Source organism: Fusarium vanettenii (assembly GCF_000151355.1).
Source record: "Fusarium vanettenii 77-13-4 chromosome 10 genomic scaffold NECHAsca_14_chr10_3_0, whole genome shotgun sequence".
NCBI lineage: Eukaryota > Fungi > Ascomycota > Sordariomycetes > Hypocreales > Nectriaceae > Fusarium > Fusarium vanettenii.
The window spans coordinates 9,076-24,352 of record NW_003315871.1 but is presented as its reverse complement, the minus strand read 5'-3'; the positions used below and the strand labels follow the sequence as shown (position 1 = coordinate 24,352).

The 15,277-nt window shown below is 55.5% G+C and overlaps 2 protein-coding genes across 2 annotated transcripts; both read right to left on the bottom strand.

Moving 5' to 3' along the window:
- Positions 1-4,766: 4,766 nt before the first annotated feature.
- NECHADRAFT_50578 (uncharacterized protein) lies at positions 4,767-5,591 on the bottom strand (the record flags this gene model as incomplete). The annotated part of the gene is made up of 1 exon (XM_003047491.1): positions 4,767-5,591. One exon carries the CDS (start codon positions 5,589-5,591, stop codon positions 4,767-4,769), a length of 825 nt encoding a protein of 274 aa, XP_003047537.1.
- Positions 5,592-10,074: 4,483 nt separating this feature from the next.
- Positions 10,075-15,277, bottom strand: NECHADRAFT_105493 (uncharacterized protein; the record flags this gene model as incomplete). The annotated part of the gene is made up of 6 exons (XM_003047490.1): positions 10,075-10,979; positions 11,030-11,639; positions 11,702-13,347; positions 13,462-13,660; positions 13,722-15,207; positions 15,238-15,277. 6 exons carry the CDS (start codon positions 15,275-15,277, stop codon positions 10,344-10,346), a joined length of 4,617 nt encoding a protein of 1,538 aa, XP_003047536.1. The 3' UTR covers positions 10,075-10,343.

Below are 15,277 nucleotides of genomic sequence, written 5' to 3'. Positions count from 1 at the left end.
CACCACCTGCATACCCACGACAGGACCGATCCATCCATCAGAATGGATCCGATCAACAACGGCCATCGCCCATCGACAGCAAACCCAAGCCAGAGCGTGCGTCTCCAGCACAGGCGCCAGAACGGTGGAAGAACCAGGGAAGCGCAGGTTTGACAGGGGACGACAGGGTCCAGGGTGCGACAGCGAGCAATCAGAGACAAGGAACGACCAGCCCGACAGGGAACAGGGCACCATTGCCCTGGCCCGTCGGCAAATCAGAGGTTCCAACGGGCGGGAGGCCAAGGGCGACACAAGGCGACAAGGACTCAAGGAGACAAGGGGCAGCCCCCGAGGCCGAAACGCAACGGGCGCCCGAAATTCTTCGGGCACTGGCAACAGCCCCAGACACGGGCTGCCATCGTGACGTGACACTTGCAACCAGGAAGGCCCCTGGCGATCAGTAATCGTGAAAATAAAGAAACCGTTGAGACTGGCCTCCTTCTTCTCCCCATGCAAGTGCCAGCAGCCCCCTTGTCATATCCCCTGTCGTGGAATTTCGGGCACGCACTCTCAGCGATGTTCGTCGGCGCGCCATCGTCATGGGGATCGATCTTGGGAGCGACCGACGACAGACCGACCAGGAGGAGGATGGGGGTGTGCAGGGCAAGGGCAAGGGCATGAACGAAAACAGAAGCTGCTTGCTTGCAGAGCTTGGGTGACAGAGAATAAACTCGTTTAGTTGAAGATCGCAATTGAACAAGGGAAAGTGCGAAAGGGGCCGATGTTTCCCAAAAATCGCATGTCGCTTGTGCATGCGATTTACAGATGCTGTCAGGGATTGTCGTCATCGAGGCTGCAATTGCCTCTGTTGGTGATGATGCTGCGACGACAGCAACACCAGCATCTCTCCCACTGGGTCCTGGCCTGACTGGATGACAATTTGATGGAAATGCTCTGCCAACATGTTACGAGAAACAAAACGTATCTGCAGATTTATCCTTGTGGTTGCACGTTTGCGACACCATTTTTTTGTTCTGCTCACCACCTTTTTTTTTCTCCCCTATGTCGATCTGGTGCGTAGAAACACTGGCTCGGTTCTTCTTGGTGTTTCGCCCTCCCGTGTTTCGTGGTCGTCATCGGCAAACGTCTTGGTTTCATGTGAGACCCCCCCGAATGTCATCGACTGCACACCAACATCCCTGTCTAGGCCTGTTCAGCTTCAGTTCGCAAGCCAGCCTCATCGGTGATACTACCCTGTATGCGCACCAAATTTCCAGGTCCCCTTGGTTTCGCCCATCTTTTGCCGGCCGAGGGAGTCCTCGTGATGTGATTAGCAGCAGGTCTTCATTTGAGGCTGGCGTCTTCTTTGATTGCAATGCCTATCCATCTTTCCTTTTGGTTGCGCTCTTCGCTGCTGTATCATCTTATTTCATTGCTAGCCCCAGTTAACTCATGTCGCTCATTTGCCTCTGGCACCCCAAACCGGACCTATTGTCCAATCAATGCGACTTCGTATCCTGGCAAGGGTCCTCTGTGAAATACCCAAGCAGCTGCCCATCCACGCCTCCCTGAGTGCAGGACATCCCCGTCGTTCAGGTCGTCAGGGTTCCATCTCCCGCAGCCCCTCCCTCCCTCCCTGGCAGCCGTTGAGGATGTGCGAGGCTACGTCGGCGTTGGCTGGCATTGGATCTCGAGCGTTACATGCATGCACCGCCCGAACAGGCATCGAACCCACGGCGGAATCGCCGTCGCAATACGTACGTAACTGAGGACGCAGAAAATAGTAGCTGTGTGCAGCCTGACTCGGTGGGAGGGGAACACAGCAGCACAGCACAGCGACGAGTTTCACACGCCGTGCGCATGTGTTTGCATGGTGCAACGCCTAGCCAAGACCTCGAAACCACCATGCGCGCTGACCTGCGTCAAGCTCATCGACAAAGGCTTTCCGAAGTTGTTCGGACAGTCATTCTCATTCTCGCACGGGGACGTCATAACAAAGGGCCGTTCTACAGCTACAAAGGTGCCATCGACAAGAAGGGAGGAGAACATGTAGATCCCCCATCAAACCAGATCCGCCATTTTTGACAAGACATGGATCGTGCGGTCGCCGGGACCGAAATTCCGCAGCGTGATTGGATCCTGAGCTCTCGGAAGATTCGACATCCAGATTACCCTGGTCCATCTGTCGGATCGGGCCAAGGAGGCCGCAACGTTGCGGGTGAGGCAGGTCAAAGCAAGACCAAGACCCCAACCCAAGGGCCCGTTGACTCCCGCGCCGCGCCCGCCAGGTGTGTTGAGTGCCGAATCGTGAGATTAATCGCCCTACTCATCGACTGTAACCAAACAAAGGAAACACCACTAGTCAGAGACCTCATTTGCTGGCCGGCCTTGGGCTGCTTTTTTTACTGTCTCTGAACGGTCATGATGCGCACCTGCAGCTCGCATCGGTGGCGGTCGACGGTTCCGCGCTGCATCTCACCGGGGCCAGGCTGGGAGACCCTTAGACCTGGGTCGGGGTGTTTTTCAGCATGAAAAAGCAATGATGATCAAGAATAGCCAATCTAATCAAATAAACCGAGCTGGAAAGAAAAAAAAGAAAAGCAAGTAACTGAGCAGGCACAGGGGGCGGGTGCAACAGGGCGGACTGAAGAGACAAGAGGAGAACAATAAACAAGGGAAGACCTCTATTGCCCCCAATAGAAGGGAGACACAAGAGATCCAATACAGAGTAGACATCGGGGCTGGTAACGGTTCCCCGATCTCTCCACCACGAGACAGCGAATGCCCCCTCCCCTCCATATCCGCGCCCTTGGGCACCCAAGAACGGTTTGCGTTGACGGATGGGATCATCGTCAGAAGCCCGCGATGTCACCTCGTTTTGCTTGCACTTCCCTGTTGGGCCTTGTCGTCTGCCAACTCTGGACTAGCATCAGCGCCTAGAGCAATAGAGCCCCTCGTTCGGGACGCTGTCGAGCCGGTAGATGCATCCATCAATCATCGATCAGTCATCACTAAATCATCCCCTCACACTCTTTAGCCAGTCGAGTAAGCCTGACATGCAATAGACAGCAAGCAGACGAGACGCACGCATGGGGACCCATCCACCCAACATCACCGAGACAAACAAGCCTGGCCCGGGAATCAGGAATCCCTCCCGCTAGCAGCAAAGCGTAAATATGCCACACCAGCACCCTAAGCAGCAAATCAAAGCGCCATCCCCGGTGGAAGGGGTCCCTATTGGGTCCGAGCCGCTCCGGGCGCCAGTCCGCCGTTCTCCTTACCGCTAGGGCCGCTGTCTGGGAAGCCAGACCCTGCTGAAAAGCAAAGCAAAGGAAAAAAAAAACATCGTCGTCGACGCTGCTTGGAGGCCCAAGCCCGGACGTAGCTGACGCCCCTCCTCCACCGTCGGGTCGGTCGCAGCTGGCGTTGGCGCGCGATGGATTGATGGAGCTGGGCTGGCCTGGGCTGCTGGGGGCCTTGGCTGTGGACGCATCGCATGGATTGGATCCCAGATTCAGCCATCTTTTTGATGGCGGACCAGGGGTGCGAAATCGAGATTTTACATCTGGATCTGGCTCATGACAATGCAGTCCTCGACCCTCTGCAGATCGACGTCGATCCTGTGTGCGTGCGTGTCTCGGTTTCTCTGTCTGAGCCCGAGTCTACGTCTGCGTCTCGTCCGCGTCTGCAACTGACGGTGCATGCGTCTCAACAGCCATTCACCACCAAATGTTTCCATCCTGTCTCTACCCGTATTAGGTTGCTGCTGCTCTTCCCCTGTCCCCCGCTTCCGACGATGCATTGGTTGGTGGTAGGTGGACGCCAGAGATCTGTCCAGATGTGATGAAGGCCTTGCCTGCAGAGATTGGCACGCAAACAACATGACGAGCACAACTCTCGTTGGTCTCAACTGCCGTACCTCCTCCTACACAAAGAAAGATGCAGTTATTAGCTAGCTAGTTAGTCTCGTAATCCAGTCCTGTGGATTTCTTCCACCGGGCATAATCCCAGGCATCCGGGCATGCTCCTCGCTCCCGCGTCCCCATCGAGCGCCATCCTCCCCACTTACGCAGCTGGTGTCCTTGCTACCTATCGGCTGCCACATTCCAGTCTCACTTATCCCAGCTAGTTACTCAGTTAATCGATCGGATTGCCCGCGAGACAAGTCATGACAAACAACGACAAATCACAAATTCTTCCCTGTACGGTTGGAACCGACAGACGCCAAACTGGAGCCGCCAAGGCCGCCTGGTTGGCTCAAGTCCTCGTGGAGCCACATGCCGCTCTCAACGGCTGGAAAAAGTCTCATCTGGGTGAATGCACAGTGGTTTTTGCTTCACGGCCGGCAACGGATTCATTGAGTCTTGAAGGTTGGGGAAACATCTCCATGTGGGGGTATTGATTCAACTCGTTTAACTCGTCTTGAACACTCATCTAGCATAAAATAAACACTCCTAAAACGCCATATTCGCCCCGGTTGTACAATTGCTCCACCATGGAGACTTGGCCTAGCCCTTCAAGTCACCAGCTCCTTGCCTGAACGCCTGGTATCTCCCTTATGCCATTCCCAAGTGCTTCTTCCTTGTGCTCCAGGTCATACCGCCAGTTTGGCGAACCGCCGTGGAGGAAACCCAACGCCGAAATAAATGAGGCCACCCAATATATAGCTGTCCGTAGGAAAACCGATTTTCTGTGCTCCGTTGCGTGCACTCCCCCAGATCGGTGATTGTGATGGTTTGTGTGCCGTAGTTACACCAGAGCCATGTGCTGCGTGTGCACCGACTGATTTAGTTTAGCAGGAGAGAAGTCAGCTTCATGCGGGAGTCCTGATCCGATGGCTGCTGTCGGGTCTGTGCTTGCTGCTGCACAGGCGAGTTGGGTGCGGTAGGCAACTGCCCTTGAGGAACAAATTGATGCTGTCGAGGCTGGCAATCCATTCGGTCTGCATAAGAGGGAGCGGTGAACTCGCTCAGGCTGGGAAGCTTAGAACCAGCTGGGGCGTGGAGGTGGTGAGCGTCCCTGATCGGCGGCAACTCGAGTGGCATGTGGAGGGGGATGTGGTGACGTCCGGGCGAGGTGGTATAGTTAGAGCCTGCATCCGACTCGGCGGACTCGGAAGTGCAGGGCGAGGGAAGAGGTGCCTCGACCCAAGGCACGGGGTGACGGTGGTTGGTGGCAGTCAGAGGCGATAGGTGTGATGGCATGGACAGGCTTGGTGTCGAGATGGAGAGCGAGTGCCGGGAATGGGCGTACTGCTCATCGTAAGGCTGAGGGTTACGTCGACGATCCATCCTCTTGCGGCGGTTCTGGCTGCCATTCCACCAGTTCTTGACAGCATTGTCACTTCGACCATTAAGGCGGCGAGCGATCTCGGCCCAACGCTTTCCAATCTCCCGCACCAGCTGATCGATCTGGGCGCCCTCCTGAGGGGTGATGGGCTCGTGGTTAAGACTCGGCTTCAGGTTTTGGTGGTAGCGCTCGCGGCACTGCTTGGGTGTCCTGGATCCAAGGGTCTGGGCAATGCGTACCCAGTTGAGAGGGCCATGAGTGTTGACAAGTTCCATCAAGTACGCATCCTCGGCGTTCGACCAAGGACCTCTCCGGTGACCCATCGACATGATTGCGAGACTGGTAGGCTGTAGTAGATGGAAAGATTACGAGTTGGGATGCCCAGTTGAACAGCGACCCAGTGGGCAAGTGGAAGGATGTGAAGTCGTAAGCGAGGAGAGGTGTCGGAAGATTAAAAAGTGTAGTAAAAGTGTGTTGAAGACAGTTGAGAATGTTTGATCAAGCGTTGAAGAAGTGTGCTTTGATCTGAGATTATAGATGTAGATGATGGGTGGGTGAGGGGGGAGTATTTGAGGCTCTGGAAAAGAGATCTTGACTCAGAAGGAGGGTTGTGAGGTGATGAAATATCCGTGGGAGACCTGGATGGGGCGCGGCTGGGCCCAACGTAACTATGGCATGAAGTACAAAGTAGTATGGGGAAAGCAAAAAAGTCGTGACACCGGGAGGGGGTGCGATGGGGAGGCCAATTACCTGCACCCCCCAATAACAAACTTTCTCGATCTGCCACCGGGATGCCGCTGTCGAGATAGATGTGCAGCCCATGGATGTTTGGGGCAGGTAGCGCCTTGGGAGGGGGCGTGCAGGTGGAGGCTAACCCTAACCCGGGGGTGTCAAAGGCTATTGGCAGGGGGGTGGGGTAGGGGTGTCAAGAAGCCCAGGACAGAACCACAGGGACAGGGGTCACAGGGCAACAGGATTGGATGGGCGTCTCGACCCGCCGCCGTCAAAGCAACACTCACTGACTTGACGGGACTCTCGAGAGGGGGATGGGCGTGTTGATTCTGGAGCCCAGCTTGGGTGGTTGGCTCTTCCTCCAGCTACCTTAGTTCTACTGTACCAAGCTTCTCAGCAGGCACCTTGACCGGATGCGATGAGCTCCGACAGCTATCGTAGTGGCATCGTCCAGGACCCAGCTCGCCTCAACCATCGACCAGTGCATCGTCCGAATCCCAGGATCCAATCCGTCGGGGTCACCTTTTTGGAGCCACCTACTGGTAGTCGACGCCTCCAGGAACTGACAGAGTCCCTTGCCCTGATGAACGCGGGCCGTCGTTGCTGTCGCAGACGAGGAACATGCCCTCAGCCTGCCTGCGGTGCGGGCCCCTGAAGAAGACGGAACGGGGTGGGAACTTCACAATAGCACTTGGGCGATCTGGAGCCGCTTTGCGACATCTACACTGCTGGTCACATACACGAGGACACGAGGAGCCACGCAGGTAGACGATTGACTTGACATGCACACTGTCTGTCTTTTCACGGTATTCGTAGCCGCAGCACTGGCAAGCTCTTCGGTGTGACAAGGTGCCTGACTTTCTAGGAGGATGCTCATCCGAGAAGCGAAACAGCAACGCGGGTGTTCCCAGAAACCCAGAAGCCGGAGGTCCTCCCACCTGTCAGATGTCTCAGGTAGTGAAGTTGCGTTGCCCTCTTGCAGACGCCTCCCTCGCGACATCACCCTTGGACTCTTGCCGCTCGCTCTCTTTGTTTGCCTGTCTTGAACTGATGTCGAGCTGCAGACGGCGGTGGGTCTTTTGGTCCCCGAGCCTTGTGCCTCCAGGCTTGTCAACGAGCCTCGCGCGTCGTCTAAATCCGGCCTCTACACTACCCATCTCCATCAAAGGAAAACAGATGCATCATCGGTCCATCGTGGCCGGACCTTGCCGCCAACACAAGCCACCAGAGTCTGCCCCCAATTCCAGCCTCTGGCTGCTCTCGACGACCCCGAGTTGCATTGGGTAACGAGCTCGCAAAGTAAGGTTTGATACGATATCGTCAACGACGCCGCTGGCTCTCGATCCGTCCATCCATCTGCCCGTGAGCCCGTCCCCCCACTGAGTAATTGTCATCTAACCCCTGTCAATCGAATTGGTCCAGTAGACGAGGTGGCGGGCATTGCTCGGCCGTACATCAGTTCTCGAGTGTTAAGCTTAGAGAGGGAGAGAGATTGAAAGACAAGCTGTAGCTCTAGGTGGGTGCTACACCCACGATATCACAAACAGGCGATTGATGGTGCCGCCCTTGGAGTTACAGCAGGCACTGTAGAGTAGCTCTGGGCAGCCAGCAACGCCCTTGGGTTGCAGGGCAGCTCGTCACTTTCACCGTCACCAGCGCTGTCAGCGTCAGCGCCGTGGGCCTGTGCAGGGACGGCGAGCGGGGGGTTGTGGCCGGGACCAGGGTCTGAGGCAGGGCGATCATCGTCAACGGGTGGCTGCTGGCCTGAGCCATCTGGTTGGGATCGTCGGAGTGAACGACGGATGCGTAGTCAGCAAGGAGGAGATGCCGGCTGATCGGTGGAGGTGCTTCCGCTTCCACGTCGGTCCTTCTGGCATTGCGCCCGCGTGCATGGGCATGGGCAACGGCAGGAGCTGCGCAAGGCAAGTCCGCTGCTGTGTAGGGCTCTCCGAATTCGTTCGGCTGCCTCGTCTTTCCCATGGCGCTCTTGATTGAGTTTTGCGACGATGGCATCCATCCGTGGGAGTTGGCTGGAATGATTGACGGATAATATTGATGGGCAGAATTGCCGGGCCCCTGCTGTAGCTTCCACCGTCAGCCGACATCTGGCGGACCCTCTCTTGCCCTCTTTTTTTCTGCAGGCCTCAGGCCAACAGCGACCATTTCGACCTGACTCGCCTGCTCACCTGTTGTTACACCAACAAGCCTATCAGCGAGGCACGCTTTGGATCAGCCAGGAGGACACGATGCTACGCCCGACGGACGAAACAGGATGGACTCGAGATTGCCAAGGTGCAGCCAGCAGACAATCAATCCTCGGACCCAGCGCATTGCGTACTGCCCCGTCCTGTTCTGTACGCCGGAGCATTCATTGATGCACGCACAGCTGGGACGGACCCTGGCCCCGCGCAGAGCAGTGCTGCGCAGCGCTGCACCATTGTCGCATCTCTGTCTCTGCTACGTCACTGCCTGTTCGCCCAGGTTTGCGGAGAGGGCCGTCTTGGGCCTGGCCTGGCCTCGTCTGGGATGGTGACAGGGCCGGGCCCGTTGAGAAATGACGATGGACGGTAGAAACGAAACGAAACAAAAACGCTCTCGTTTAAGGGCAAAGATTGACCAGGGAGCCTGTCTCGCTCGGACATCAGCCCACGCTTTCTTGGTAACAACGCATAACGCACAGGCACAGAATAATCAACAAGTCATATTTTTACAGCCGGCTGCCCATCTTCTCGGTGACCTTTCACCGGCCTGGGAGCAGTCAAGGGTTAATGACATCTGACTCGCTTGCCCTCGCTAGGTGACATTGGCATTGGCACGGTAGGCGGTGACCGGCGCAACCTCCGCCAAACGTGGACTTGGTCCCTGGATGGATAACGCTTTGAGCGGCAGCCTCCAGCTCGCTGCCCTGTATCAGTGTGTGCTTGACGAGATAGGCCATTGGTACCTGGAGCATGTGGTCTGTCAGCTGGCTAGCAGGAATAGCCGGTGGTGTCGATGCTCCCAGTCAGTATGCGCCCAGCACCCAGCACCTCGGCCAGCGACAGCGAACGACCCCCAGGGAACACCGACTAGGACCAAAGCAGCAGAGAGGCCCGGGCGACCAGATGACGCTGCTGCCAATAGTCTGCATCTCCGCCCCGACGGTAATGGAGCCCCTAGTCCTTCTTAGTCGCCCTCGGCCACTAAAAGCAAAAACCGTTGTGGCGTCAGGCCTCCCTCGCTGTTCTAAACCCTTCCGGGCCACGCCAAGCGAGCCGAGCAACGGTTTTTCAGCTCAGCTCAGCTGGCTTCTGCTTCTGGTTGTGCTCACCTTGACCAATCATGTCGCCTTCTTCCCTGTTTGTTCCGCGCTTCCTTGCTCCATGCCCTTCTTTCAGCTGCGGCCTGGCCGCCTCTGGCATCTGTCCAAGACATGACGGGTTGCTTTTCGGAACCATGAGCGCCTGTGCCGACCTTCTCGTACATTAGTGCAACGCGTCTGCCGAATACATCATCAGCAGAGGCCACTCACACTCACTCCTTGACGTGTCGGATAGACGCCCCTCCCCCCCCTGGAGATGGATGAGTGAATGTCAGGTTTTGACAGCTGGACCCAGCTGATCGTCTGTACTTGTCAAACCAACCATGACCAGACTGACGGGCCGGCTGACGACCCTTTGACTGTTCGCTTATGACCTACTGACTGCAGGCGCCGTTTGATGCATGGCTGAGGGAGGGAGGCCTTGGCGTCCAAGGTATTCGAAGCCCGCCAACCAAGTCGCTTTACCGGTGCCATGAAATCATAACTGATTGATGCCTTTCTCCCCCCATACATACCTGCTCTGCGCCGTCCGCTCAGTATCCATGCCTGTTTGTATGCGTAAGGAACAACGGGATGGAAGTGGCCGATTGACGCTTTGGGAACAAGAAATAGATAGGTTGAAAAGGCGAGTGTGCTGTTATCCACCAAGACCTCTGTCTCTCAATTGTCCAGATTCGACCATGATAATCCTGTATAGCACCGGATTAGATGGCAGTGAAGCCAAGCAAGCGCATGGCTCATCCATTGACATGTCAACACATCTCTCATGCTTCCCGTCCACCTCTAGAAGAAAAGAAAAAGAAACCACTCCTGATCCGATCAGGAACTTGCCCCTCTCTCAAGATCACCAATAAATCTTAAAAATAGTGAATAGACACACGCCAGACTCCAGTCCAAACCAGCCTTCTCCACCGATGGTGGCTTACCGATCCATCTCGTCTACACGTTGGACGTCCTGTCTCGTCATTCAATCATTGAATCCCAAACCGGTTCTGTTTCTCGCTTTGGCGGGTTGACATGATCCACTCTGTTTGCTCCTCGCTCACAGATGAATGTCACCGCCTTCGCCAGCGACCCATCGTTGCCATGCCTGCTCATACGCGGTCTCAACATCATCAACCCATCGCCGCGTATCGAAGAGCCCGCAGTGCCACTTGCTATCCCAGAGCAACTTGCGCATATCAGCTAAACGTCCATGGCCATGGCCATATCCGCTCCTCGACATGGTGTAGCTGAGACCGCCAGCAAGCTGTACCGCCCGCTGTTCATACTCCTCTTCGCTGCTAGCAATCAACTCTGCTGCAGCCTTTCGCCCATCCTCTGATTTAGGTAGAGCCCCTTTCAGAATAGATGCCGCCATCCGAGAGCACATCTTGTACGGATACCTTGGGAGTGTGAGGAGAGGTGTGCTTGACCAGAGAACGTCTGCGGCTGTCGTATGGGCATTGCATTCTGGCGTGTCAAGGAATAGGTCGCAAACACGCGCTCGTGATATGTGTTGGCTCTTGGGTGCAACATCAGTGAAAATTAGTCGACTGGCGACCTCTGTGCCAGCCCAAGCCTTGGCCGTACGTCGTAGGTTTGCCTCCCCAAGTTCGGGAAATCGGAGTAGCCATAGGACCGCCTTTGGCACTTGTGCCAAGATTCGTAGCCATGACCTGAAGGTTGTGGGTTCAATCTGATGAGGGTTAGTCGACGGGAACCTCCTAATGCCAACTCTCCACGTACCTTGTATAGCTGATTGAAATTCCCCATGATAATGGCATCATCAGCTAGGGTGGGAAAAAGCTCTCTCCGCATCTTCCAACGACGTCTCTGTTCTTGTTCCCATGTGACTTCGCGTTCGCCCGCATCACAGGACTGAGCATGGTCACAGCAGAAAAACGTGTCACGACAGAAGATGATGTTCTCCGAGTACATCCAGCCTTCCCTGTCACCCTCTGTCTCATCGTGGAACACGTCCTCAACTCCAACGTTGTTGCGCCAGGGGCGTAGCGTCTCGGGTGGGATGGCGGTGCTGTCTGCTAGAATGTAGTCGCACCATTCCGCTCCTAGTGTACCGGCGAAGCCCATGAAGGACATCTGCACAGGGGCAGGTCGAGCAGCGAATATCTCGTTGCGCGCCCCCCTGGTATAGCCGTTGAGGTTGACAAGAATGTGAATCTCATCTCGGATGATTTGTTCTACCAGCTTGTCCGCTGGCCAGCTGCTGACATCGCGGAAAACAGGGGCCTCACGCTCAATCTGCTGCCGATGGACAGACCGATCACTCGCTGTTGTGGCATAACAGAACGCACGCGCGCGTCGAGGATTGTGGAACCCGAATACAGATTGCATTCTGTTAGTTTGATTCTGTTAGCAGCTTGTACCGTTTTGGCTTCCTCAGGATGAGTTACTTACAGGTGAGCCAAAGGATGATTGTTGAAGTCAGACGACACATAACCCACATTCAAGTAAGGGCTGGGTGGAGGAGGAGGGGGATAAACTGTCGATGGTAGCCATGGCAACCGCAGCGTCGAGCAGGATATTCGAATTCCATTTCGCTGGGATATAGCTCGAATGTCCTTCGCTGAGAGAGGGCAAGTAAAAGTGTGGAATGGTAGAACGGTCGGTGCCGACGGTACTGTGAGGCTGTTAGGCAGACGTAACCGTGTGTATCGGGAAGCTGTTTCGGCGCCAGATATATAGCGGTCTCGGTACCATTTCCATTGCGTTGCTCGAGTCGCGCGCTCCACAAGGCGAACGATGTGCGAACCCTCCCATGGTTTCTTGCTCCATTCTCTCAATGCTTCTTCGAGTGGGAATGACCCTGTCAGGCCAAGATCCCGTAATTGTTTTGCAATGGTGGTGATGATATTATCGCCGAGAACACCGCGCCCCCAATATGATGCCTCGCTGAGTTGGCGACCGATGATGCGGACGACGCGGTCCGTAAGGCCACTCTCATGTCCCGCAGAACGTGCATCAATGAGGAGACCTTTGTCGTCGACATGCCATCGATCATATTTTCCAGACTGAAGCATAACTCCGCCCCGGCCTCTCCAATCGCAAACAGAGTTCAAGGCAGTGGACAGACCACAGACAGCTTCAGCAAAGTCTGGGTTGGAGCTCACAGCGCGCTTGTAGTATGCGATTGCATCATTAATACGTCCCCTGTCCTTGACGGCGTTGGCCAAATTTGTCAGAGCGATATCAAAGGTCCCATCGCATGAGACTGCCTGCTCGTACATTTGAATGGCCAGATCCAGTTGACCAATATCTTTCAACAAGCTTCCGAGGTTGGTGTGAAGATGAACGTGCTTTGGGTCCAGACGCAGGCCGTAGTGGTAATACGCCAGAGCTAGAGACAGACCACTGCCTGGGACGATGCCGGGAATGTTTGGCTGGGGGAACATTTCGATGCTTGCGTCGGGAGGATGAGATGTGACCTGCTGCACACCTGCTAGGAGAATACCGACATTGTTCGCAGTAGAGGGGCTTTCTTGAAGCGACAGCGAAAGATAGTAGAGGGCCAAAATGTCCTCGACGCCAGAAGGACGCCGCAGGATGTCCGGGGCAGCGTGTCCGCTGGAAAGGGCATCTTGGAAGATCTTGGCTAGGGACAGGAGCGAGTTGCTGGTGGTTTGCACAGCTGCTCTCTTTGTTGAGCCCTCAGCAACATATCGCAGTCCTGGCAGTTCGCCAGTACCACCGAATACAAGATGAGCGGTATGCCGAGCTCGTTCCGGGGGCAATAGCAGAGGCCGTGAAGCGTGGCGAGGTTGTCCATTTGGAAGCAAACGGATATCTGCCGGTGACAAAACTGTCTGGATTTGACGGACAAGGTCTTGAATGCCGCTCATCCGGCGACCGAGGCTGATCAAAACTGCCTCCTCAAAGGCAGCTGATGCCCTGTTGACTTCTTTGAGACTGTACAGCATGGTTCCTTTGGCATGGATCAGAGCCAGGATCCGGCCATTTTCCTTGCCTGGTATGGCGTAACCGCTTGATCCAAACCCGTGGGTCTTCATCACTTCACTGTGAGGCCCAACTTTCTGATGTTGCGCCTGCTCCAAGTCAGTAATCTGGAAATCTCGAGTCGTGGCAGTTCGAGGATAGCCGTCACGAGTAGCTGCTAGCCCACTGCCGTTGGCGTGCGGTAAATGTGAAGATGACGGTACTCTTAAAGCATGCTGGACATAGTCGATAATGTCCACAGCTTCCTTGCTGCGCTTCTTGTAAAGAAGCCCGACTAAGTGCTCGACGGCTTCCAGATAACTGGGTTGCACCTTGACAGCTCGGATCCAATGCTGTTCAGCCTCATCTTGTCGATTGAGGCAGTATAGAGTAGCGGCTTTGTTTGTAATTGCCTCGACGTGACTGCGAATGCGTCAGACACCAGGAACAGCCACTTGACAGTTCACCCGGGGAAGTGTTTTACCTCGAGTCAAGGGTCGTAATCCTCGAGAACCATTCTAATGCCTCCTCGTATTGCTCGAGCCCATAGTGCAGGCATCCTCCGAGCATGATCCCATCAATCCAGTTCCAACTACTTTGTTCACAAAGACTGCTCAGCATATCCAACGAAGATTTTGCTCCTGCGAAGGGCGTCGTTTTGCCCATGGACGGATAGTTGCCGAATGTCCCCTGAAGCTGTGGCGCCGAGTTCCTCCCAGGGTGGTAATCCTGTCTGCGATCACCTTCCGGCGCAAGCCTCATCCCCGTGATTTCCTTTCCATCCGGGATATCAGAGAATTTCAAGGAGGGCTTTGGGGGCTTCGGGTATACAAGAAGTTTCGGTGATGTGTTGTGACCCGAGGTTCCCTTGGTGGGATGAGGTCTCCGGATAGTTTGGAGGTAAGACAAGAGATCAACATAAGCCTTGTGAGCCTGTGAAAGCACCTTCTCGCGGAAACCTTGCGGGCTGTTGAAGCTTGCAGGCCGAGGATAGGCCTGCATCGCTAGGCTTGGGTTGAAAGCGGGATTGTACTGGGGGTCAAGGCCGGCGGTTGGAGTGAAAGAAGGTGGATGAGCCAAAGACATGGGGTGCTGTGGAACAGCTCCAAAGTCATGCTGCTGGACATGCCTTGGCGGAAGGACGCCAGCTCGCGCGTGGTTTTGATAACTCCATGGAGTGTGTATGGGCACTTGGCCAAATGGTAATGAATCGTTCATCACCACTGGGGGCGGACAAAAAGCCCGGACGTTGTATTCATGAGCCCTCATTAAGGGTTGATATGCGTTGGGAAACATCCCAAGCGCGTCAGCCTGGCCATGTGGTATATAGTGTCCCTCGGCCGAGGGGAATACTTGGTGACCTCCAAGAAAGGGCCCATCATGCACTGATGTATCGTTTGGAAAGGGCCAGGGCGAAGAGCCCAAGCGAGTTTGTCGGATATCATCGCCGAGCCCCATATGTCCACCGGAGGAGGGATGATGGTGGTCAATGCTGGCGGCATAATGGGGCTGATGTATGAGAGGCCCTGTCGGCGGGAATGCCGTGGCAGTCGCAGATCGGGGTAGGACCAAATGTTTCGAGGGAGGTGGGCCATGCGAGAACAAGGAGGGCGACCCGTCATAGCCGGCATCGATGGTACCGTTTGGAGTCTTTCGGCGAAGGTGGTGCTCTGGCCGTAACGGGTAGAGGGGAGCGGCAGATGCCGTTGCACGCCGCTGCGATTGGGATGTGCGAATCGGGAATGTTCGCTGGTATGGGGAGGTAACGTTTCGAGGGTAGTGGTCGCTGAGCGAGGCGGCATTGTTGTTCGAAAACGCGGCGAAGGCATCGAGATTCGACGGCGGCGGCGTCACCGCATGAGGGGGCATTTGAAGAAGAGGCAACATGACAACGGGGTATATTGGCGAACAAGCAAAACGGGCTGGAAAAGCAGTACGAAAGACACTGGTAGACGGCGCTGATTCATGGCCTGCAGGTCAAAGAGCATGGCTAGCTGAACCGCTGGGTATCGAAGCGTTGAGCCGGTTGCTGATGGGCAT